The 24,166-nt window shown below is 41.2% G+C and overlaps 1 protein-coding gene across 3 annotated transcripts in view; it reads right to left on the reverse strand.

Moving 5' to 3' along the window:
- Positions 1-24,166, reverse strand: part of TNFRSF19 (TNF receptor superfamily member 19) — a 102,433-nt gene that overhangs the window by 61,681 nt on the left and 16,586 nt on the right. For all 3 annotated transcript variants that reach the window (XM_003919754.4, XM_010335308.3, XM_010335254.3), the window contains exons 2-4: positions 17,968-18,071; positions 15,338-15,448; positions 903-1,081 (exon numbers count right to left, since the gene is read on the reverse strand). In XM_003919754.4, coding sequence (XP_003919803.1) covers positions 903-1,081; positions 15,338-15,448; positions 17,968-18,036 — 359 coding nt within the window. In that variant the 5' untranslated portion in view covers positions 18,037-18,071. The remainder of the gene's footprint in view (positions 1-902; positions 1,082-15,337; positions 15,449-17,967; positions 18,072-24,166) is intronic.

Genomic DNA, 24,166 nt, shown 5'->3' on the forward strand with positions numbered 1-24,166 from the left:
GAGATCGCGCCATTGCACTCCAGCCTGGGTAACAAGAGCGAAACTCCGTCTCAAAAAAAAAAAAAAAAAAAAAAAATGTTTAAAGACTTTTTATAAGAAGCTGGGGGTGGTGGCTCATGCCTGTAATCCCAGCACTTTGCGAGGCTGAGGCGGGCAGATCACCTGAGGTTGGGAGTTTGAGACCAGCCTGACCAACATGGAGAAACCCCGTCTCTACTAAAAATACAAAAAAATTAGGCGGGCGTGGTGGTGCACACCTGTAATCACAGCTACTTGGGAGGCTGAGGCAGGAGAATCACTTGAACCCAGGAGGCGGAGGTTGCCATGAGCCGAGATTATGCCATTGCACTCCAGCCTGGGCAGCAAGAGCAAAACTCCATCTCAAACAAAAACAAAAACAAAAACAAAAAAACCTGTAAGAATATAAGCTCCCCATGGGTAGGGATCTTTGCCTTCTGACATAGCCCAAGTAAGTAAAGCAATATGGAAGGCGGCTGGGCAAATCTCTGCTGAATGGCTGAATGGTATGACCTGCACTGCTCTGATGGCTAACAAGGGTTAGCCACCATGGGTCCCCTCTTTTGTGGGTTGCCTGTTCATTCTCGTGTCACTTTGTCCAAGTTTCCTTTTTTATTGATTTGTAGGAACTCCTTAGATTTTCATAACAGAAATCCTTTGTTAGCATGCCTATTCACCGTATTTATAGCTAGTGTCTGCTGCATGCATGGCTCACGGTACCACAGAGGATCCAGCGGCTAACACTGAGAGAAGTCACAAATACTCCACCAGCATCTTCAGGTTCATATCAGTATGCACCACAGTTTCGAAGGGAACAAGGGGGATTGCCTTTTTAAAAGTTGTTTAATTAAGTAATTACAAGGGAAAGAAACTGGCCAACTCACCCTGGCAAGCAGTCCCCACAGACGGCATCACTGGTGACTGAACAGTTTGCCTTCTGAAAGCGGTTCACCAGTGCGCAGTCCAGACATGGCTTGCATTTCTGGAAGCCCCAGTCCTCCTTGAACCTGTGCAGCCGGCACGTCACACACTGTGAGTCCTCCCCGTAGCCGAAGCCACATTCCTGTAGGGATTAACGGGCAGTAGAAAGCTATTCAGACTTTGCGAGAGCGTGAAAAGGGAAAGACCGCTGGGATGCAACGAAGACCTGGTCTAATAATTACCAAGTGCCGGCCTTCCTAGACACAAAGGCAGCTCTTTCAGCAAGTTCAAATGTGTCTTCCACTGCTAATGATCTCTCTTACTACGGTAAGTCCACTTAGTCATCCACTTTATTCAAGAAGCCGCGAGCACGGGAATAATCAAGGAGCTCTCAGGCTCCCACCGCTGAGTTACTCCCAGTGGATGGCAGAATTAGGGCACTTTCTTCTCCTCTAATTAATCCAGTCATGTACATGCTCAGAAGCTAAAGCCAGAGAAACATTCTGACACTTACTTCCAGGGCAGAAAATCGGTACTCTGAAAGCAGGGGTATTCGTTTAAAAAAATGCTGATAAGTTCGTAACAATTTTCATTAGCGGACAAGCCTAGAAATCAGCCCAAATGGACAGCTTCTTGGAATTGTTAGAAATGTAGGATTTCCTGACAGTAAAAAGAGTCTTACCCTTTTGCTAAAAGGATGTTAACTTCCTGTTGAGACAAACTCTGTGGTACCAAAGGTCTCAAGCTTCTCTAGATTTGAACATTAGAACATACTGTTTTCCAAGAATGGGCCAAGCAAATGGCTCTCTGACCTACATACAATCATTCCTACAAGTTCAAGAATTCAGTAAACGATAGCATATCATATCACGTAGCTGTAATGCAACTATAAAAAGAAGAATGTAGATGTGAGGTGTGCTCTTGACAATTTTTAAAACAATAAATTTTAATACAGAATTAGAAGTATGATTCCATTGTTTACAAAAACATTCATTTAAGTACCAACATTTGGCCAAGAACTTTACACCATTATCTAAATAATCTATATTCCTTCCCAATTTGGGGAGCACTGCCATTTTATCCATTTCATAGATTGGGGGAAGGGAGCTTCAGAGAAGTTATGTACCTTGCGCTAGGTGACATTTGTAGTGTTAGAACCAGGATTTGAACCTATATCATCTAATTGCAGAGTCAGACTTCATTACCACTACACCGTCGGGCCTGCCAGGTATTTTATATATACATATATGTATTACCCATAGGAAGGTGTCTGAAAGACTACACACTGTTGGTAACACCTGTTGTCGATCTTTGTGATGGTTTCTACAGAACACTCACCATGAACAAGAAACAGTGGCTTAGGAGGAGCTAGAAGGGCACTCATGCCGGCAGCAGGCTGGGCAAGCCCACAGACACAGACTGGACGCCACAGAGGAAGGAAGGGTTGCACAGAATCTCAGTTTCCTCATTTGTAAACCCCGGATGCTAGAATACGAGTCCCACCTCATTCAACATTCCCATTTTTCTGTAAAATTTATATATTTTGATTTCTTCATCCATGTGTACATACAAATCAACTAAGCAGTACTTACTGACCAAAAATTAAATGAAAACCAAGGGTACTTTAATAAACTACTCAACAAAGGATGTGGAGGAATCACTTCCATCTAGATTCTTACTAATTAACCCCTTCACATTTTGGGTGAGTGATACTTTCTTTCCTCCTTTGAATTACTCTGCCTGTCTTTCAAATGTACATCAGGAACGCAGGCAACAAAGAATTCAGGAGGAAAAGGTGGAAGGTCAGCCTCCTCCTCACTCCTGAGAGCTCAGCCGCACAATGTTCTACATCAGAGGCACAGAAGAGAGAGGGGGAGAAAAACAACACTTGATTTAAAGAACTGATTAACAAGTTAGAATTTCTTTAAAAACTGTCAAAAGGGATTGCCTCTTTCAGGGGAGGGGAAGGTTAGAATTATGGGGTGTTTTCAAGTTTTATAATTCTGCAAAACATCATTTAATTTTTGCAGAAAGCATCCATTACTCTTGTAATAGGAAAATAATAAAGATGCATATTTAAGAAGGATTTCTCTGGGCATGTGCTGGGTCTTTGTGAGGTAATCATTGTGGCTCTGGCTCTGTGCTGTGACAGCTGTGTTTCTGCTGAGCACTTCTGGTTGCAGGGAGAGCTGTGTGCAGGCACAGGCTTTCTGAAGTACAGGAGAGAGCCTCCCACTCTCAAAGTCCCTCGGGATCAAAGCACGGGTACACGTGACTTCTGGGGGTGGTCTCCACATTGTTCCCAGGCTAGCCATCTCCGCGGCAAAGCTTCTGGCAAGAGGAGAGTGTTTCAAAACCTCACTTTGATCTAGGCAGCTTGAGGCTGTCAGAGTCTCATGTACAAGTTAAAACACAACAAAGGAAAGGAAAAGGGGAAGTAGACAAAAAACAAAGCGAAAGAGTAAGGAGAACGCGGAGGAAGACGTGTGTTAACTGGGAGTAAACGTCCTCCAAACTTCTGTTTCAAGCCACGTTGATATAGGAGAAAAGTATGTGTTTTCCTACGATGGATCCAAAGACACGTGAGTTTCAATGCCAGCTCTGACACTTGTTGGCCAAGATATTTTAGGAATTCTCCGACCCTTAGTCTCTTCATCTGAGAGATGGGGATAAGAATACCTGCCCTAAACGTTGTGTGAGGAATCCATGGGAAAACATATAAAGCTGCTAAACTCTAAATAAAGCACAGAATGTGCCTTCGCTAAACAAATTATACCTATAAGTGTTATAATTTCGGATTTTTGACGATCCAATAAACCGACTTTGCTGATTCAAGTATCATAAAGCATCTCTGGAAATAAAGGGGACATCAGACCCTAATTTCCATCTAAGACATTTTTATTGACTAAAAATCTTTCAAAAAGAAATCAGAATTTTCTAAAAAAAAAAAAAAGTTTAATGGAACACAAACTCTAATTCAACCCTATCTGAGTCAACTGCTGCACCATGCTGTAAGACAGCCCTGTGTCCCTGCCTGTCAGTCATCTGTCGCTCACTGCCCTACTGACTGTCTCCAAGTCACCTCCTCCCTTCACTGAGAAACTGTATAAGTAACCCACAGGCTTAAACCGTTTGAGTGTCACATCTCTTTTGAAAACGAACATACAGCTTAATGTGGGGGAGGTCTTTGTGCTTATTTTTGACAAAATAATAAACTTAATTGAACATATCCCAAATACTCATGGAAACTTTTATAGAGACTATTTGGGAAATTGTATTTAAAATACATTTTCTCTAAAGTATTTACTGTTTTCAAAAATATAATTTTTTTTTTTTTTTTTTGAGACAGAGTTTCACTCTTGTTACCCAGGCTGGAGTGCAATGGGGCGATCTCGGCTCACCGCAACCTCTGCCTCCTGGGTTCAGGCAATTCTCCTGCCTCAGCCTCCTGAGTAGCTCGGATTACAGGCATGTGCCACCATGCCCAGCTACATTTTTGTATTTTTAGTAGATACGGGTTTTCACCATGTTGACCAGGATGGTCTCGATCTCTCAACCTCGTGATCCACCCGCCTCGGCCTCCCAAAGTGCTGGGATTACAGGCTTGAGCCACCGCGCCCGGCCCCCAAAATATAATGTTTTTTGAAAGCCTAATATTAATTTGAAACTATTAAAAAATAGCCTTCAGTTCATAAAAGTCTAAGAAATTGATGACGTGATCATTGTACACGCTGAATTAACTAGAAACATGAAATAACTAGAAATTCAGAGGTGATTTCAAGGAATCAAATTACAGACTGGTGCCCATGACAGCAACCGCTTTTTGAGTTGACTGTCATATTTCTAATGCACCTTAAACACAGACTCTGTAAGTACTCATAATCCAGGCTATAAACAGCATATAAATATTAAATTACCCTCAATATAAATGTCTGCTTTGATGTTTTCATTTCATTCAGTAAAACTGGGTAGTTAAAACGCCTTGAAATCTTCCCCATTAAGTTCAATACATAACTACCAAGAACAAAAGAAAGACAAAACAGCTGAATGGGAAGCTCAACAGCCTCCAAATGGTGACACTGGTTAGCACAGATGGACACAGCCTTCACAGACCTGTGCCACTACCCTGGCCCGAGAGCTTTGCTTTGCTTTGCTTTGTTTTTACCACTTGTATGCTAAGAAACTATTACACACACGAGATTTAAAAAAAAAAAAAAATCAAACAGTTCACCTTCCTTCCGATCCCTAGTCTTTAACTTCCCACTCCTACTACACAGGTTTTGGGGTAACCTGACAAAAATGTCCTTCTAGGGTGTGTGCATGTATTTAATTAACACTGCTCTGCAACTAGACTTCGTGTTTTCTCTTTTCATGCTTCTTGGAGAGTGCTCCACATCAGCAAATAGAGAGTATTCCCTTGCATGGATGGAGCTGGAGCTGTTCTGACCACTGCACCCCAAGTCCTGGGACAGAGAAGGCCTCCATTTTGGTTTGGCCCACTGCATTTGTGTCGATTAGATGATCTAACCAGGCACCAAACAAAAACAATATCAAATCTCTTGTTTTTCCTCCATAACTTTTGGATAGAAAGGAATAATTTCTCTAGGTATATTATTTTCTGCTGCAGGCAGACAAGTAAGCAAATAAATAATGAAACTCTAGGTTTGGGTTTAACCTTTTGACAAGGACTCTCTCTTTGACCAAACTCTAGATAGGTTCCTATGAGCCACTGTTTGTTGAGGCCTGTTCTCAAGAGCCCAGTTTCCCAAAAACCTGGCTAAATCTGGCCATGCTCAACATCTTCTCAGGTTCCTCAACCCTCACCATCCCCTAGGTGACGTCTGGTCACCCTGGCCTGTCTGCAGCAAGAATCCTGTGAGATCAGTTTAGCCAGAACGAGCCTCACCCCTGACGGTTCCTCTTCGTGATTTTCCATCCCGCAAACCCACCCTGCTCCTTGGCTGTAATTCCCGACTTGCCCATGCTGTATTTGGAGTGGAGCCCAGTTCTGCACTGAGCCTTCATTTCCTCTCCTGCAATAGTCCTGAGTAAAATCTGCTGTTCCACTGTCCAGCTCTGGGTTTTCTTTGAGACTTTCCAAGTTGCACTAGGGTTGTCTCTCCCATGATGGCAAGAGATGGTTATGGCAAAAGAAGGACTTTGTGTGTGTGTGTGTGTGTGTGTGTGCGCGCGCGCGTGTGTGTGTGTGTATGTGTGTGTGTCTGTGTGTGTCTGGTGAAGGGAGGGCAAGGAGAGTACAGGCAGAGTAGGTCCACCATTAACCTGGGCTTCAGCATGAGGGACATGGGATTAAGTTTACGGAGCATGGTCCACCGTTAACATTAACGGTAGAAATGCATTTCTGCTTTAAAATAACTCCATAGCCTGTATTCTTGAAACTATGATCTGGCATGTTAAAAGCTTGAAGGAAGTACCTAGCACTTCCCCAAATCCCTGAGAAGACATGTTTATCAATAAACTTTAAGATGGGAAAACATATACATAGATAAGACAATAATGCAATAAAAAGGTATTATTACAGGATCCCTACTTGCTTCCTAAAATCATATGAGAAGTGAACAACCCACCTCCCTCCACCTCTCCTTCCCCAAAGCCTGGTACATAATGGGCCAGTGAATAAGAAACAAATCCTTGCTGATAAACAAATGAACAAATATTGTTTAAGGCAGTATTTCCTAAATGCTTTTTAAAAATCCTAGGGAGCAATAGCTTGTAAGGGCCCCAGCAATCATTCCCTTGTGGTGTGGGCATTCAGTCCTCCTGGGCTGCAGGCCGGCAGGCAGGGTAGGCTGGGGTGGGATGTCTGGGTGGAGTGGGGTCATTGGGCTTCCTTATCTTGGTCCCGAGGCAGCAGAGGGTTGGATGCTGCTGGGCTACATCCACCCAAGCTGGCGGCGGAGGCAGCTCTGTCACTCTGCCCAACGTTTTTAAGCCCCATTTGGTGGTTTTCCAGTAGCAAAATGACTCAAAGTAAACAGTCCCCAAATCCGCTTCTCTCTTTTCTCCCTCTGCAAATCCAGCCTTTAACAAAAACATAAACGGGTCCCACCTACAGGTGGGAGGAGCAGCTCTTCAGACCACAGGGGAGAGCTCACAGACCCTCATCATCCAGGAAGCACATTCTGGGCCTTGGGTCGAAAGCACTGTTTATTTGTACAGCCAGTGCGTACTAACCACAGTCCTTTGAACTTTAAAAGTTAAATGTTAAATGTTAAATGTGGATGGAGAAGTTATTTGGAGGGAAAATCTAGGACATGTAAATGGAAATGACAAATTAATTTATTTTGCTGGTGCTTAGAAATCAACTTTTAATTTCCTTTAATAAAACAACACTGAAGACATATTTCCCCTCCACTTTCAGTTTCTGAAAATCTGTGCTTGAGTTTTTTAGAGAAAACTGACAAGCGGGAGCTTGTTAATATCTGACGACTTTCCCTGGGCTAGATCAGCTATAATTAAACATAAATAAAATGAGCAATACTGTAATTAAATGGCAGAAACGAATCTCATTTTTATGTTTGCAAATTACATTAATTTTTTTAACTTTCCTCACAGAGACAAAAACAGTTTTCAAAAATGTAAACATCTCCAGAAATATGAAGCTGGGCACGCCCCATGGGAGGAAAGTATGTTGTTGTTTATAAGAGTTTATTTTTTCACATTAACCCAAGTTCCCCCAATAACTGGTTAGAAAAGCTTACTTTGAAAACTGTGCCAGAGACTTGAAGTCTGTTTCAAGTGGTTCATGCAAAAACTCGTTTCCTGATTTACTGCTGCGAGGTGATCATGTTAAAAGTACATTGTTGGCATTAATACCGGGGAGGAGAATTGGGGCTGGGCTGGGCGAATTCTAGGCAGTAAGAATTAAAAGTCTAATGCGGTTACTACAGGAAAACAAAAATCATCCACTCCCACATATCCCAAAGCTAGGTTTATTTTCAGGAGCTGAAAGGTGCCTGATGGCTGAGTAACCCTCACCGTATTTATGGCTCAAATACCCAGCAGCTACTACTTACGGGGCACTGAGAACCAGAATTTGTATTTTTTGACTCTGAAGTAGAAAAAACATTCTGAATTCTCTTTCTCATACACTGTCAAAAATGAAATCCTGTAGTGGTGGAGAGATAGGGTAAATACGGCTCAATGGGATAAAATCCTCAGACTCCACACGGTCAGCGACCTGTCACATATTTTCCCAGAAATGTGAACAGAATTGCTATAAAAGAACTGAATAGGAGGAGAAGCTGCTTGGGGCTTTCAGGGAGGGAAGCAAAGGAGCTAGTGAAAGACGCCTGCTCAGAGCGCCCGAGGGGAACAGCATCTGGCCTAAGGAGCATGGAGGACAGATCGGTCGGGAACGGGTGGCCAGGTTAACGGCAGCTCAGAGAAGGAAGGGCTGGAGGAAGGCTGACCACAAGGCAGCTCCCGCGGTGCCTGGGCGTTAGGTCAATATGATTCTGGCATCTCCGTGTTTTAGAGGCTGGTCCCATGCCAGAATTGCTGGAAGAAAGTTAATCATTCTAGAGTCGTATGGTCCAACACAACAGCCAGACCCCATGTGGCCTCATTTAATTTTAATCAATTAAAATGCAATAAAATTCTGCAAGTGTTCAGTAACCTCAGTGACTAGTTGCTCTTATACTGGACAGAGCAGATAGAGACCACTTCCACCATCAAAGACAGTTCTGTCAGAGAGCACTGCACTAGGCCATTCACAAAATGAGCAGGAGATCACTACCCCCACGTGGCTCCACCACTCCTTCCTCCCACACTGTTACTTACTAGCACAATGGACAGATCAATGAACTACTGTACCTCGGTTTCCCTGTCCATAAGATAGGGATGGTTATATTCCCTATTTAAAACATATGTTGGCCGGGCGCGGTGGCTCACGCCTGTAATCCCAACACTTTGGGAAGCCGGGGCAGGTGGATCACAAGGTCAGGAGATTGAAAACATCTTGGTCAACATTGTGAAACCCTGTCTCTACTAAAAGTACAAAAATTAGCCAGGCATGGTGGCGCACGTCTGTAGTCCCAGCTACTCTGGATGCTGAGGCAAGAGAATCGCTTGAACCCAAGAGGTTGCAGTGAGCCAAGATCAGGCAGCAAGAGCGAACCTCCGTCTCAAAAAAACACACAGTACCGGGCTCACTGTATGAAAAATCAGCCAGTATTATCTTAGTTGCATAATATGTATTACAAGAGATAGTTCATGTTTATGTTAAGAGATGTCGTTTATGTGAACATAGCCCAAGGTAAACAGTTAAAATAAGCCATCTTTTAAAAGTGGCCAAGGAAGGGAAGGGTACATCAGTCTAAGTCAACAACAGCATCGGCGGACCTGGAGCTGCTGTGCAGACTTCTTAATACCTAATAATTGAAAGGAAGTGAAAAGAGGCCAAGAATATGATTCCAGCAGCCCCGGCCAGCCCTGACTACACATTTTTACGGCAGAAACCTAACTAACAATGGGAAGGGACTCTCAGACACCTTGTGAAAAAATAGAATTGAATGCCTTCCAAAGAAAATAATAATTAGGAGTAATAAAACCACAGATGGAAAGTTTAACTATACCTGCTTAACCAAAGCACTTCCAAGCTTTAGTTTTAAGGCACAGATACATGTTTGTAATTGAAAGAACCTCATGACCCAGAGTGTGCTATCTTAGACAGATGAACTGGAGAACAGAAAATGTCAGAAGTTTTAAGATACCTTTAATACAGAGAAACAAGTAACATAATGTTAAAATAAAGGTTATTTGAAAATGCTAATGGCCCATTAAAAAATGTGCTTTTTACCCTCAATATAAAAAAAACTTCAGTTGTACATATCAATAATTTGGTCTAGCTTTTCTTATTTTTCGTAACTAACTTTAAAAAGTTTTGTTTACTATGCTTTCAGAATTTCAAATACCACAGGTAACCAAAATTCTAAGTCTCAGTCAAAAAGGTAAGGGCTCTCAGACTTAATTACAAATTAAAAGGTATCCCTCTAAACTATCTATTTATCTATTTATTCATTAATTTATTACTTATTTATCTGAGACAGGGTCTCATTTTTTCACCCAGACTGGAGTGCAGTGGCGTGATCTTGGCTCACCACAACCTATGCCTCCCAGACTCAAGTGATTCTCCTGCCTCAGCCTTCCAAGTAGTTGGGATTACAGGCGCCTGTCACCATGCCTGGTTAATTTTTGTATTTTTAGTAGAGATGGGGTTTTACCATGTTGGCCAGGCTGGTCTTGAACTTCTGATTTCAGGCAATCCACCCACCTTGGCCTCCCAAAGTGCCGGGATTACAAGTGTAAGCCACCATGTCCAGCCCAAACTATATATTTAATATCTCAAGTTTTTAAAAAGTTTATTTATAAATGTAGTTTTCTGAAAAAAATTCTAAAGCTTCGTCTTAATCAAATGACTAAATTTTCCTTTGATTTGTAAAGCTTAGAAGTGAGAATTAGTCAGTTAAATGTAATTTTAATTTCTGTGATTTATCTGACTTTAATGTACTCAAAACTTATTTTTCTTTCCTCTGAAAGACATATGCTGTTGCAAAAGGCACAATGAAAAGAAGAAATTGCAAACTCATGAATGGACAATTAAAAAATATCTAACCTTAAAGTAATTGCATTTAAAAAGTTCAAGCTCTCTGACTTAAGCGAAGTGGAAAATAAAAATACATTTATGTTTTCATTTGTATGTTTGAATCGTTTGTCTCTCTGTTGTATGTTAGAGCATTAGCAAAGTTAAGTTGCTGATTTTATTTACTATGAGCTAAAACTAAGGTAAAAGATTTAGCAAAATATATGATTTATAACATATACGCAAATTCATTCATTTTTATATTACTAGATTTAAGTGTCACTTTTTTTTCCAAGAAATATTTGAGATTGGCTGATTTGTTCACTCAGTTACTGTGTGTGCCAGGAGCTGGGTGCTCTGTAGATACAGGGGAAGAAAACAACGACATGCGCTTCCAGGTGGGCAGCTCAGGGCAGGCATGTGGCTCCTAAGATCTCATTTTTCACTGACATTATTACCTTTATTTTTATTGCTGCTTACTCAATTTGTCCTGTTCTCTTTTCAAAAAAAAATTATAATAAATACTGAAACAGAAGATGAACAAATGAAATAAGTACACAAAGGCAGAATTGTTTGGTTGCTTTCCTTTGACTGCTTCCCTCACAGCGGGGGGCAGTTGTTTCAATCCTTAAGGAAAATTGCTATCTGGAGAAAAATACTTCTTCTGGATAGCCATGGGAATGTGAAATACAGCACTTATTATCAGAGAGTGTTCTCAGAAGATGGATTATATCTGTTTATAAACACAATTTTTAGAGCAGTTTTTAGGCTCATAACAAAATTGAGAGGACGGTAGAGAGATTGCCCTTATATACCCTGCCTTACCCCGCCACACACAGAGCCTCAATTTTATCAGCACCCTGCACCAGAATGGTGCATTTGTTACAATCCATGAACACATCACTGTCACCTAAGTTCCACAGTTAACATTAGGGTTTATTCTTGTTACATTCTGTGATTTTGAACATAGAATGATATGCATCCGACATTACAGTATCATGCAGAGTAGCAGATTCCCTGCCCTACAAATTCTCCACGCCCCGAGTATTCAGCCCTCCCTCACCCTTACCCTGGCAACCAGTGATCTTTTTTTACTGCTTCCGTACTTTTGCCTTTTCTAGAACGTCATATAGTTGTGATCATACAGTAAGCAGACTTTTCAAATAGGCTTCTCTCACTTTGTAACGTGCATTTAAGGCCCTCTTTGTCTTTTCATGGCCTGATAGCTCATTTCCTTTTAGTGCGGAGTAATATTCCATTGCAGGGATGTATCATAGCTTATTTACCCATCACTTACTAAAGTACCTCTGGGTTGCTCCCAAGTCTTTGTAATTATGAATAGACCTACTATAAACATCTGTGTGCAGGTTTTTGTATAAGCATTAAGTGTCCATTCCTTTGATAAAATACTAAGGATCACAACTGGTGGATCAAATAGCAAGAGTATACTTAGTTTTGGAAGAAACTGCCAAGCTGTCTTCCAAACGGCTGTACTATTTTGCATTCCTGGTAGCAAGGAATGAGCAGTCCTTTTACTCCACGTCCTTGACAGCCTTTGGTGTTGTCTGTGTTCTGGATTCTGGATTTCTAATAGGTATACAGCGGTATCTCATTTTTGCTTAAATTTGCATTTTCCTTATGCATACTATATATGGAGGATCTTTTCATATGCTTATTTGTTATCTGTTTATCTTTAGTGAGGTGTTTGTTAAAGTCTTTTACCTATTTTTAAATTGGATTTGTTTGTTTTCTTAGTTTTGTATTTTAATAGTTTGTTGTATGTTTTGAATAACAGTTCTTTTTTCAGGTATCTTTTGCAAATATTTCGCACCATTTTGTGGCTTGTATATTCCTCCTCTTAACAGTGTCTTAGGCAGAGTGGAAATTTTTAATTTTAATGAAGTCTAGCTTAATAATTCTTTCTTTCATAGGTTGTACCTTTGGTGTCATATAAAAAAGTCATCACCAAATCCAAGTTCTTCTAGAGAAAATCTTCTAGGAGTTTTATAGCTTTGTATTTCACAGTTAGGTCTGTTTTGAGTTAGGTCTGTGTCTAGATTAATTTTTTGCATGTGGATGTCGAGTTGTTTTAGATCCATTTGCTGACGAGTGTATCTTTTCTCCATCATCTTGTTTGCACCTTTGCCAAAGACCAGATGACTACACTTACCTGGGTCTATTCCTGGGCTCTCTATTCTGTTCCATTGATTGATCTGTCTATTCTTTTGCCAACATCACGCTGTCTTGATTACTGTATTTTTTACAGTAAGTCTTGATGTGGGTAGTGTCAACCCTCCAACTTTTTCTTCTAAAAAATTGTGTTGACTTTTCTGGGTCTTTTGCCTCTCCATATAAACTTTTAAAATCAGTTTGTCAACATCTACAAAATAACTTGCTGGGATTTTGATTGGGATTCCACTGAATCTATAAATTGAGAAAAACTGATGCTGTTTTGATTACTGTAGCCTTGTAGTATAGTTTGAAGTCAGGTAGCATGATGCCTCCAGCTTTGTTCTTTTTGCTTAGGATTTTTTGCTTTGTCTTGGCTATATGGGCTTTTTTTGGTTCCATATTAAATTTAAAGTAGTTTTTTCTAATTCTGTGAATAAAGTCAATGGTAGCTTGATGGGGATAGGATTGAATCTACAAATTACTTTGGGCAGTATGGCCATTTTCAAGATCTTAATTCTTCCTATCCATAAGCATGGAATGTTTTTCCATTTGTTTGTGTCCTCTCTTATTTCTTTGAGCAGTGGTTTCCTTGAAGAGGTCCTTCACATCCCTTATAAGTTGTCTTCCTAGGTATTTTATTCTTTTTATAGCAATTGTGAATGTGAGTTCACTCATGATTTGGCTCTCTGTTTGTCTAGTATTGGTGTATAGGAATCCTTGTGATTTTTGCACATGGATTTTGTATCCTGAGACTTTGCTAAAGTTGCTTATCAGCTTAAGGAGACTTTGGGCTGAGACAATGGAGTTTTCTAAATATACAGTCATGTCATCTGCAAACAGATACAATTAGACTTTCTCTCTTCCTATTTGAATACACTTTCTTTCTCTTGCCTGATCGCCCTGGCCAGAACTTCCAATACTATGTTGAGTAGGAGTGGTGAGAGAGGGCATCCTTGTCTTGTGCTGGATTTCAAAGAGTGTGCTTCCAGATTTAACTTATCTTCGTCAATTTATCTACCCTTGGTCTTTGATGTTGGTGACCTTCAGATGGGCTTTTTGTTGATGTTGATGCTGTTCCTTTCTTTTTGTTAGTTTTCCTTCTATCAGTCAGGCCCTCTGCTGCAGGTCTGCTGGAGTTTGCTGTAGGTCCACTCCAGACCTTGTTTTCCTGGGTATGACCAGTGGAAGCTGCAGAACAGTAAAGATTGCTGCCTGTTCCTTCCTCTGGAAGCTTCATCCCAGAGGGGCACCTGCCAGATGCCAGCCAGAGCTCTTCTGTATGAGGTGTCTGTCGACCTTTGCTGGGAGGTGTCTCCCATTAGGAGGCACGGGGGTCAGGGACCCACTTCAGGAGGCAGTCTGTCCCCTATCAGAGCTTGAATGCTGTTCTGGGAGATCCAGTGCTCTCTTCAGAGCCAGCAGGCAGAATGGTTAAGTGTGCTGAAGCTGCAGCCATAGCCACCCCTTCCCCCAGTTGCTCTGTCCAGGGAGATGGGAGTTTTACCTATAAGCCCCTGATTGGGGCTGCTTCCTTTTCTTTCAGAGATACCCTGCCCACACAGGTGAAATCTAAAGAGGCAGTCTGGCTACAGCAGCTTTGCCAAGCTGTGGTGAGCTCTGCCCAGTTCGAACTTCCCAGAGGCTTTGTTGACCCTGTGAGGGGAAAACTGTCTACTCCAGCCTCAGTGATGGCAGACCCCCCTCCACCGACCAAGCTCGAGTGTCCCAGGTCGGCTTCAGACTGCTGTGCTGGCAGCGAGAATTTCAGGCCACTGGATTTTAGCTTGCTGGGCCCCATGGGGGTGGGATCCACTGAGCTAGACCACCTGGATCCCTGGCTTCAGCTCCCTACTGGGGTATGAAAAAAACTCCTTCAGCTGGCTTGGTGTCTGCCCAAACAGCCACCCAGTTTTGTGCTTGAAACCCAGGGCCCTGCTGGTGCAGGCACCGGAGGGAGCCTCCTAGTCTGCAGGTTGCAAAGACCGTGGGAAAAGTGTTGTATCTGGGCCGGAATGCACCATGCCTCATGGCACAGTCCTTCATGGCTTCCTTTGGCTAGAGGAGGGAGTTCCCCAATCCCTTACGCTTCTCGGGTGAGGCGACCCCCTACCCTGCTTCGGCTCACCCTCTGTGGGCTGCACCCACTGTCTGACCAGTTCAAATGAGATGAGCTGGGTCCCTCAGCTGGAAATGCAGAAATCACCTGCCTACTGCGTCGACCTCGCTGGGAGCTGCAGACCAGAGCTGCCCCTATTGCGTCATCTTGCCGGTCACTCCACAATGCTTTAGTTTTAAATCTTCAATGGCATTTTGGTTGTTTTTGATCAACGCAAATAAACCTTAAAAATTGTATTGTTTTAGTGAAATATTACAAATCTTAAAATATATTTTAAAAAATGACATCTGTTGAATTCTGGGTTTGAGAACCTGTTTATCTCTGTAAGGCACATGAATCAAAAGTATTAAAAGGGGAATTGTGTGATATTTGGCTAAAGTGACATAATAATCAAAGAATTTGGTCATAGTATCCAACCCTTCATTAATAATTAGCTCAAAGAATTTAGTTTAAAAGAATGCATTTTACAAACACAGATCCACAACTTTGCCATGTATCCAATATACCTTAGACAGCTCCATGCCCGGCCCACACTGGCTGCAGGGAACACAATTTCCGGACCGATCCCTGAATTCTTGTTGTCTACAGTCTCCTGTTTCACAAGTCACTTTACACAACTGGAAAAAAGATTTAACAAAATGTTATCTTAAAGTATGTTAAATATATTTTTTTGCAAGAAAGAAACAATATTTTCAATATTAGTCACACGATCACTGAAGGTAAACACTGGTTCAGAGTGAGGTCAATTCAATTTTCACTTTAGGAAGAAAAGCCCTTTCTGAATAAGTCAGCGGAGCAAATAAATCAATGAGCCAAATTCTTCTCTGTATTCTAGAGAATACTCATTGATTCTCTAAACAGGGTGTCCCATTTTCTTGGAATCAACTGCTCCTCAGATGCCCTTCGGGGACCCAAGATACAGTATGACTTAGAAGCTGTTCTCATCCCTAAGTAAGAAGATATTAAAAAAAAAAGTTATGACTTCTTTGATATATGACCCACCCAAGGTCCTTTTGCTACCAGGACAATTCTGAATTAAAAAATTTTTAATCTTTAAGAAAAATAAACATATTCAAGTATAATGAATTAAATAAATGGAATAGATTCGTATAGCCACAAAAACTTCTCATTTATTATTTAGACTTACCTGTCATGCGGGTTTGATGGGAAAGTTTCAACCCTTTTCAACTGAACTATATTTACTTAGAGATTATCTTTCAAAGAATGCTTTCTAACAATCAGGACAGCAGTAAAATTCTTGATGATGATGATAAAGACGGCAATAGTGGCCCAACTCTCGGAACTCTTCCAAGTGGAAGTCGCCACTGAAATCTGACCTTAATGCTTTTACTGGTTACCACTGAGCCACTGCCTGGGACCTAACCGTATACTTTGGTTCACAGCATAGGACTTAGATGGAAAATTTGTACTTTGGCAAAAACGAGGGTTATTTGTCATTTTCCAAAATAAAGCTTTTGTCTCTTATTTTATCTGAAAGCAACGAGTTCACCTTGTATGATATCATCCTAGAAAAGTATGTTCAAATTTCATGAATAATGGTGGCATTAGCGGCATCACGGAACTGATGAAGATGTTGGATCCAACCTCTTATTCTAAGCAGGAATAGTGCCCTGAATAGTGCTACTGACACTACTCTGTTTTCCTCAATGGAAGCTGAAAATCTTAGCAGGCACTGGGAGAAAAGACAGGACCGTTCTGTCCAATGCTCACCACACAGGTGAGCACAGGACATTGTTTTTGATGCATATAATTCTGTACAAACCTCCTCCACCTTGCAGCGGGAATATCTGTGAAGGTATCTGACAACCTCTTTACGGTCAAAGTTTTAACATCTAGGGCAAGTAGGAGGGGGAATTCAAGGTGAAGTTTGAGACTAGAAAATTATTTGAGGCTAAAGATCTAATAAATTCCTTTTGCCTCAACTCCTCCTCAACTCCCAATCCTGGAGTTTATTTATAAGGAGTAGGAGCTTCCCTTCCATCACAAAGAGACTGTAATCTCTTCCAGAAAGGAATTACACAACCTTCCTCTCAGACCATCAAGAAAGAAATTACAGAACCTTCCTCTTACATCATTATTCAATGTATAACAGCCTCCAGTTACAGAATGGAAGCTCTCCTACATGGACCTGAATCCCACTTTATCTTTCTTTTTTATCTAATTATTTTCATTTATTTGTTTTTGAGACGTAGTCTCGCTCTGTCACCCAGGCTGGAGTGCAGTGGCGCGATCTCAGCTCACTGCCACCTCTACCTCCCAGATTCAAGCAATTCTCCTACCTCGGACTCCCGAGTAGCTGGGATTGCAGGTGTTTGCCACCACGCCCAGCTAATTTTCGTATTTTTAGTAGAGACAGGGTCTCATCCTGTCTGCTGAGCTGGTCTTGAACTCCTGACCTCAAATGATCCATCTGCCTCGGCCTTCCAACGTGCAGGGATTACAGGCACGAGCCACTGCATCCAGCCTAACTTTGTCTTTCAAGAAAATTTTGTGTACTGTCTTCAGTGTAAATATTTCTTTATATATCTGTAGATGATTATCTCTAGATTAAATAAATTTCATTCTTTTGAACACTTTCATAGATCTTTTATCAAACTTCCGAATATTAAACTTTTCTATCTGTTTTTCATGCTTTTTGGAACCAACAAGAATATAAACAACTATATAAAATGATAACTTTTAAAAATCTATTCTAAATTCTTCATAATCTGTATAGGTCATAGGTTCCAAATTAGAATTTATGGTGGTAGCTCACACCTATAATTCTAGCACTTTGGGAGGCCGAGGTGGGCAGATGACCTGAGGTCAGGAGTTTGAGATCATCCTGGCCAACATGGTGAAACCCCATTCCTACTAAAAATACAAAATTAGCCAGGCATGGTGGCAGGCACTTGTAATCTCAGTGACTCAGGAGGCTGAGGCAGGAGAATCGCTTGAACCCAGGAGGCAGAGGTTGCAATGAGCCAAGATTGTACCAATGCACTCCAGCCTGGGTGAAAGGGCAAGACTCTGTCTCAAAAAAATAAAAAATAAAATAATTTTGGTAGTACTACTACTTATTAACACATGAATTCTTTCACCACATTCTTATGAAAGAAGCAAGGAGTTTACTTACCAAATAGCCTAGTAATACTACAAGAGTGAACAACGTTTTCTCTTGTTCTAGTAGTACTTTTAAAGCCATCTTTCTTTATCAACTGTATTTATTGTTGAAGCGTTCTAAATAAAAGATAGAAAGGAAGATGCAGTTAATATTAAGAACATCAGTGACTGTGCTCTGTTTCCTATATAACATTTACCACTTACTAGATAGAATAGATAATAAATGTTATTTGTGTTTTAAAAGAATAAATAGACACCTTTTAAAAAGCAAAATAGCCGGGCGCGGTGGCTCAAGCCTGTAATCCCAGCACTTTGGGAGGCCGAGGCGGGTGGATCACGAGGTCGAGAGATCGAGACCATCCTGGTCAACATGGTGAAACCCCGTCTCTACTAAAAAGTGCAAAAAATTAGCTGGGCATGGTGGCACGTGCCTGTAATCCCAGCTACTCAGGAGGCTAAGGCAGGAGAATTGCCTGAGCCCAGGAGGCGGAGGTTGCGGTGAGCCGAGATCGCGCCATTGCACTCCAGCCTGGGTAACAAGGGCAAAACTTGGTCTCAAAAAAAAAAAAAAGCATAGACAAATAATATGTAATTCTTTTAAAATTCAGATTTTGAGAACTGAAGTTTTGATTACCTATACTTTATAAGCAAAACTCTTATAAACTCTCAGTTCCCAGGCTATACCCATCTTTATTGATATTTTCTACCCATGTCTCCACAGTGGCCAATCTGCTTCACCCAGTGTGAAATTCTATTCAAATAGTGACTCTATAACCCTCCCATTTATATGGGTTTAGACACTGACAACAGGATAATGGTAGTGATAAAATAATAACCCTCAGTAGGCACTATGTGCCAGGTACTGTGTTTAGCATGCTAACTCACTTAATCCTCACAACTATTCTAGAAGGTAGATCCTATCATCATTCCCATTTTAGAGGTGGGGAAACTGGGACTCAGAGAGGGCTGCATAACCTGCCCAATGTCACACTGGCTAGTAAGAGGCGCAGCTGGATGCAAACCCGGGTGGAGCACCCCTTTCTACAGCTACTGTGTCACATACACCCTGAAAGAGAATGTGCTGTTAAATGAAGATGCTATGCTTGTATCTTAACAATTTTGTCTTCAGTAAGAAGCAGACAGATAATATTTGGCATCTGTGGATTCTTTTCCGAACCAGTATAGTGCAAAGTATGTATGGCAGAAAAATAAGCATTCATCTTAAAACATATAAAAGTCATTTAAGGGTGATGAAATCACAGGCACTAACCCAACATTTCAATAAAAGATAAACCAACCCTTCTTATCTTTACGAGGAATGATCTAAAATGTAGAACCAAATCTGGCTGGTTTTTTTTTTTTTTTTTTTTTTTTTAACAGATTCACACATGTCCAGAGAAGAGATGAAAAAGAAGAAAAAGCAAAGCCTCATCTGGCTGCTCCATCAGGTAGAGAAACAGCAGTTCTGTTTCCTTTAAAGTCGAAGCTTCCAAAACTAACAGAGATCCCAAGTGGATCATCTGACTTCGAAAGAAACCAGGGCACAGAACCAGAATCCTGGGTAAAGAGCTCAAGAAAAACAACAATGACAACAACAGAGGAGGCAGAGGAGCAGAGCTGCCTCCGCTGTGGGCTGAGCAGCTACCAGGGCTGAGCTGACGGGTACCCCGGAAGTGGCTGAACCCACACGCACCATGCCCATTGCCCAGGCAGGTCACATTGCCAGGGCAATGAAAAATCATTTACCTTTGTGGAGTGAATGACCCATCTGAAGTGAATTCAAACAGCTTTTTTCACTTTTCCAGCTTCTTGGTCATAACTTTTTTTTTCTTGCTGGCATATCTCAAAATCATCCAGCAATTATCCAACCATGCAACTTACTGCTTGTGTAGACACAGGGTTAGGGTAAGAAGATAAAAATCACATTCTTTGAAGTGCACGCTTCAGGTTATTTCTTTCATGATACGATCTTAAATTTTTAAAAACTGTATTAAGTTTTAAAAGTAAAAAAAATGTATAACTTACATGGAATTAAAACTAATGTGAAAAAACAGGTATGATGCCAAGGAATTTACACAACATATGAGACAAAGAGAGACAAGTCAGTCAGCACATACCACATTCGAGAAAATAGTTTGGATAGAATGGTCTAAGTGGGATACGACACTCACAACTGAGAAAGGCAGATCAATAGTGAAGCATTTCAACACTGTCACTTTGATGCTATACATTCATAAGGAGCTAAAAATAGAACCCATCTCACAGGGGCGTTGTGAAGAGTAACTGGGCTAACACATACAAAGTGCTAAGCCCAGTTACTGCTGCTGCTGTCGATGAGCTGTGAGACCTGGGATAAGTTACTTAACTCTGAGTCTCAGTTTCCTCATTTCTAAACTGGGCAGAATGACAGTACCTACCTCCTGAAATTTCTGTGAGGAGTAAGTGAGTTGAACAGCTGTAAAGCACTTTCAGGAGAATTAGCTGATGTAAACTGTTTCTGGCACATGATAAGTGCTATAGAAGTGTTTGCAACCCATATTGTCCTTCATGTTAATGACATGATTATTGAGGATCAAATGATCTGTTAAGATGTGACAGTCCTCGAAGACTGTAACCCATCGGATGAATAGGAGGCATCCAGGCAGTTGCAGCGTTGGACCAAGGGACCTGCAGAAGGGCATCTGAGGACTAAGAATCCACCAACACTTTGAACCAAGCATTTATAATGTTGAGTACTGTGTTAGTGCTTTAAAAAAGGATAGCTTGTTTTTCTTTCTACCATGCTCTAAAGTAGACATTTATCCCCATACAATGGAAGAGAAAACTGAAGGTCAAAGGGAACAAATACTAGAACCAGTGGAAATCAAATCCAATGCATGCCTGGTAACAGGGCTCCTCAGCATCCCGCCATGCTGACCTAGGGTTGAGTCCTAGCCCACTGCCAGCAGCCAGCGACTCCCGCCATTCGGGACAGCTGGGCTACCTCAACAAAACTGATCACAAACACATCATGCAATAGTACACTTAACAATGTATTCATTTATTCAACAAACTTTGGTCAAACAGTTATTAGGTGTCTGAAAGGAGGCTGGACTAGGCCAGGAGAAGGCATGACGTGTTCCTTCAAGGGAGCTCACAGCTTGGCCGAGGTGGTGATCTCCAAAACACCTTTTGGCACAGCCTGGCCAAGGAGTATTTTAGAAATAAACCATTTCACTGGTGGAGGGTTGTAAGTGTGACCTTGAATTTCCTGGAGTGGAATGAAATTCCTTATGAAATTCTTTGGCATTCATAAAAAGAAGGAAAATTTAATGAAGCAGCTTCAGCGTTGAAGTAATAATATTTAAAATGAAAATAAGTCAATAAAAAGGTTATTTATGAAATTTTTAAAAAAATTCTGGACATTCAGGGTCTGGCTCAAAAATAGAAAAATGCTTGTATATGCTTCAGTGTTCTATTTATTGGGGGATGATTTAGCAAGCACAAGCCATATAAATGACTGAGATTAGGTACCATGGGTCTGGATGCTGGGGTTTTCATACTTTGCCCAAACCTCCAGTCTTGACAGCATCTGTAACAGTCTAGCATGCATTTCTTGAGGGACATGTGCAGAGAAACTGGCCCCACATAAGCGCTAGGGAGAAGACTAATGATGCCTGGTTTACTTTAGTCCACAAGCATGGAATATCAGCCTATCTGCGATTCCACAACAATACGCACGCAGCTTGGCACTGTCAGGAGCATGAAAAGAAAAAGGGACACCAACCCCAAGCGCAGAGCAGGGAAATGTGCTGATCAGCTGCGCACAGAGCGGCTGCTTCTCAAAGCTGCTCAGTCTGCTCATTTGAGTGAATGGTAACTAACACAGATGTGTCCTAATTGGCCTCCCTCTAGCTAAGATAAATCCAATAGGTGTTATAATGCACACCCCGGGTGCCTTCTTGTCTAGAATCATGACCACCTGTGCTGTGTCACCAGGCAGAGGCCGGGGAGCACTGCCAGGGAGGAGCAGCTCCTGGCTTCATCTCTGATTGGCTGGGCGGATCCCTGGATCTCAAACCACAGTGACTGCTTCCACCTTCGGGTCGCTCAACTGCCCCTTCCTCTACAATGCCTGCCCCCAGCGTGTCACAGGTCCTCTGGAATCCCCCTGAATCTGCATGGGCATCTCTTCTTTCTGTTTCCACAGCACTCTAGACTTCCACACGCTGCATAATGACCTGGTTACTTTGCTCTCTTTCTGGCCTTTGTGTTGCATCTGGCCAGCATTTACTTTCTTTAGTTACTGCAGCACTTAATCTTTAAAATTTGTTTTCAATATTAAAAATAAAGAATGTTCTGAAAAATTAGACAATCTGACAACCCTGGGTTCCACATCAAGGCAACATGAGCTAGAGCTAACGCTCAGTTGTCCCTTACATAGAAGGATATATTCTTTAGTATACTAGTCTCCACCACTCCCCACTGTCACACTGGGCTGCCTTCCCTCATTTTATCACCAACCCAGCCACTGGAGTTGACCACCAATCAGAGTTTGAGGACTTGACAACAAGAACTGTGATTTAACTGTAGAACTGTCACTCACAATATGAGCCCAGTGCATGTTACATGAAAGAAGAAATTCATTAATTAGGGCCGGGCGTGGTGGCTCACGCCTGTAATCCCAGCACTTTGGGAGGCAGAGGTGGGTGGATCACGAGGTCAAGAGATCGAGACCATCCTGGTCAACATGGTGAAACCCCGTCTCTACTAAAAATACAAAAAATTAGCTGGGCATGGTGGCGCACACCTGTAGTCCCAGCTACCCGGGAGGCTGAGGCAGGAGAATTGCCTGAACCCAGGAGACGGAGGTTGCGGTGAGCCGAGATCACACCATTGCACTCCAGCCTGGGTAACAAGAGCTAAACTCTGTCTCAAAAAAATAAGAAAGAAAGAAATTCATTAATTAGGATAATAGTTTACCTCTCAGAGTTCTAAGAGGTAAAACAATATATGTGAAAAAAATGAGCAAATATAATCTGAGGTTGAAATGAAGTCACTGTGATAGAACAAATCCAGGTCAGAATCCCATTTATTGAAGATAGTGGTCTAATATAGAAAAGGAGGAAGAATAGTGATAATTACAAAGAAAATTATCTTTCTAATTTTTACAATCAGTAACCTTTCTGAGATTTATCTATATTTTTGATTGTGTAAATGACCAAAACATATGTGCTTTAGAATAATTCTAATAATCTGGATACTCTTTTTTTTTTCAGAATAAATTATTTAATTTTCATTTTTTCCTATCTCTTGAAAGCTATTTATTATCCAACAGATGCAGTGCATGTAATTGGTAACAGTTTTCACCTAAAAAACTGTATTCACATTATCTAATGAAGCTACATTCAACCCATACATTTTTTTTCTAATATGCAATAAGATAAAACATTTTTAAAGTTTCGACATTAAACTGGCGGTTTTACAATTTATAAATTGGCATTGAAATAAAGCCGACACTATAAATACAGCCTTTGACATTTTAATGGCACAACATAATCATGAATGACTTCGAAATACTGTCAGTCCCACATGCTAAGAGAATAAAAACATTAATTAGAAATTTAGAGTAATGCTATTTCCAAACAAAACAATAACCCCCGGCCTCTAGCTATTCTGTATCTTAGCCTTCAATCTCACTATATTCTGAAAATCATTCTTCTTACATAGTAGAGTTGGCAGACCTCTTTGTAGTCTAGGAACTCACAAAGGTGTGCTGTGATAAGAATATACATGCTGCCATTGGCTGGGAAATGAGAATGGTTTCTGTTTTTCAAATTATAAGGTGTTTTCTACTAAAAACCCTAAAAGCTTAAAAATTTTCTGCTGCCAAATACCGTATCTCCAATTCTCCCAAAGTTCAAAACAGTAAGGGCCACTATTAAGCTCCTTCTGCTCCTTTTTTTTTTTTTTTTTTTTAAATTAAAAAAACAAAACTTAACCTAGATCCAGGAATCCCACCACTGGATAACTACCCAAGGGAAAAGAAGTAATTATACGAAAAAGATATTTGCACGTGCATGTTTTTGGGTTTTTTTGTTTTTTGTTTTTGTTTTTTTTGAGTCGGAGTCTTGCTCTGTTGCCAGGCTGGAGTGCAGTGGCGCAATCTCGGCTCACTGCAACCTCCGCCTCCTGGGTTCAAGCGATTTTTCCGCCTCAGCCTCCCGAGTAGC

This window comes from Saimiri boliviensis, chromosome 16 (assembly GCF_048565385.1).
Source record: "Saimiri boliviensis isolate mSaiBol1 chromosome 16, mSaiBol1.pri, whole genome shotgun sequence".
In the NCBI taxonomy this organism is placed as follows: Eukaryota; Metazoa; Chordata; class Mammalia; order Primates; family Cebidae; genus Saimiri; species Saimiri boliviensis.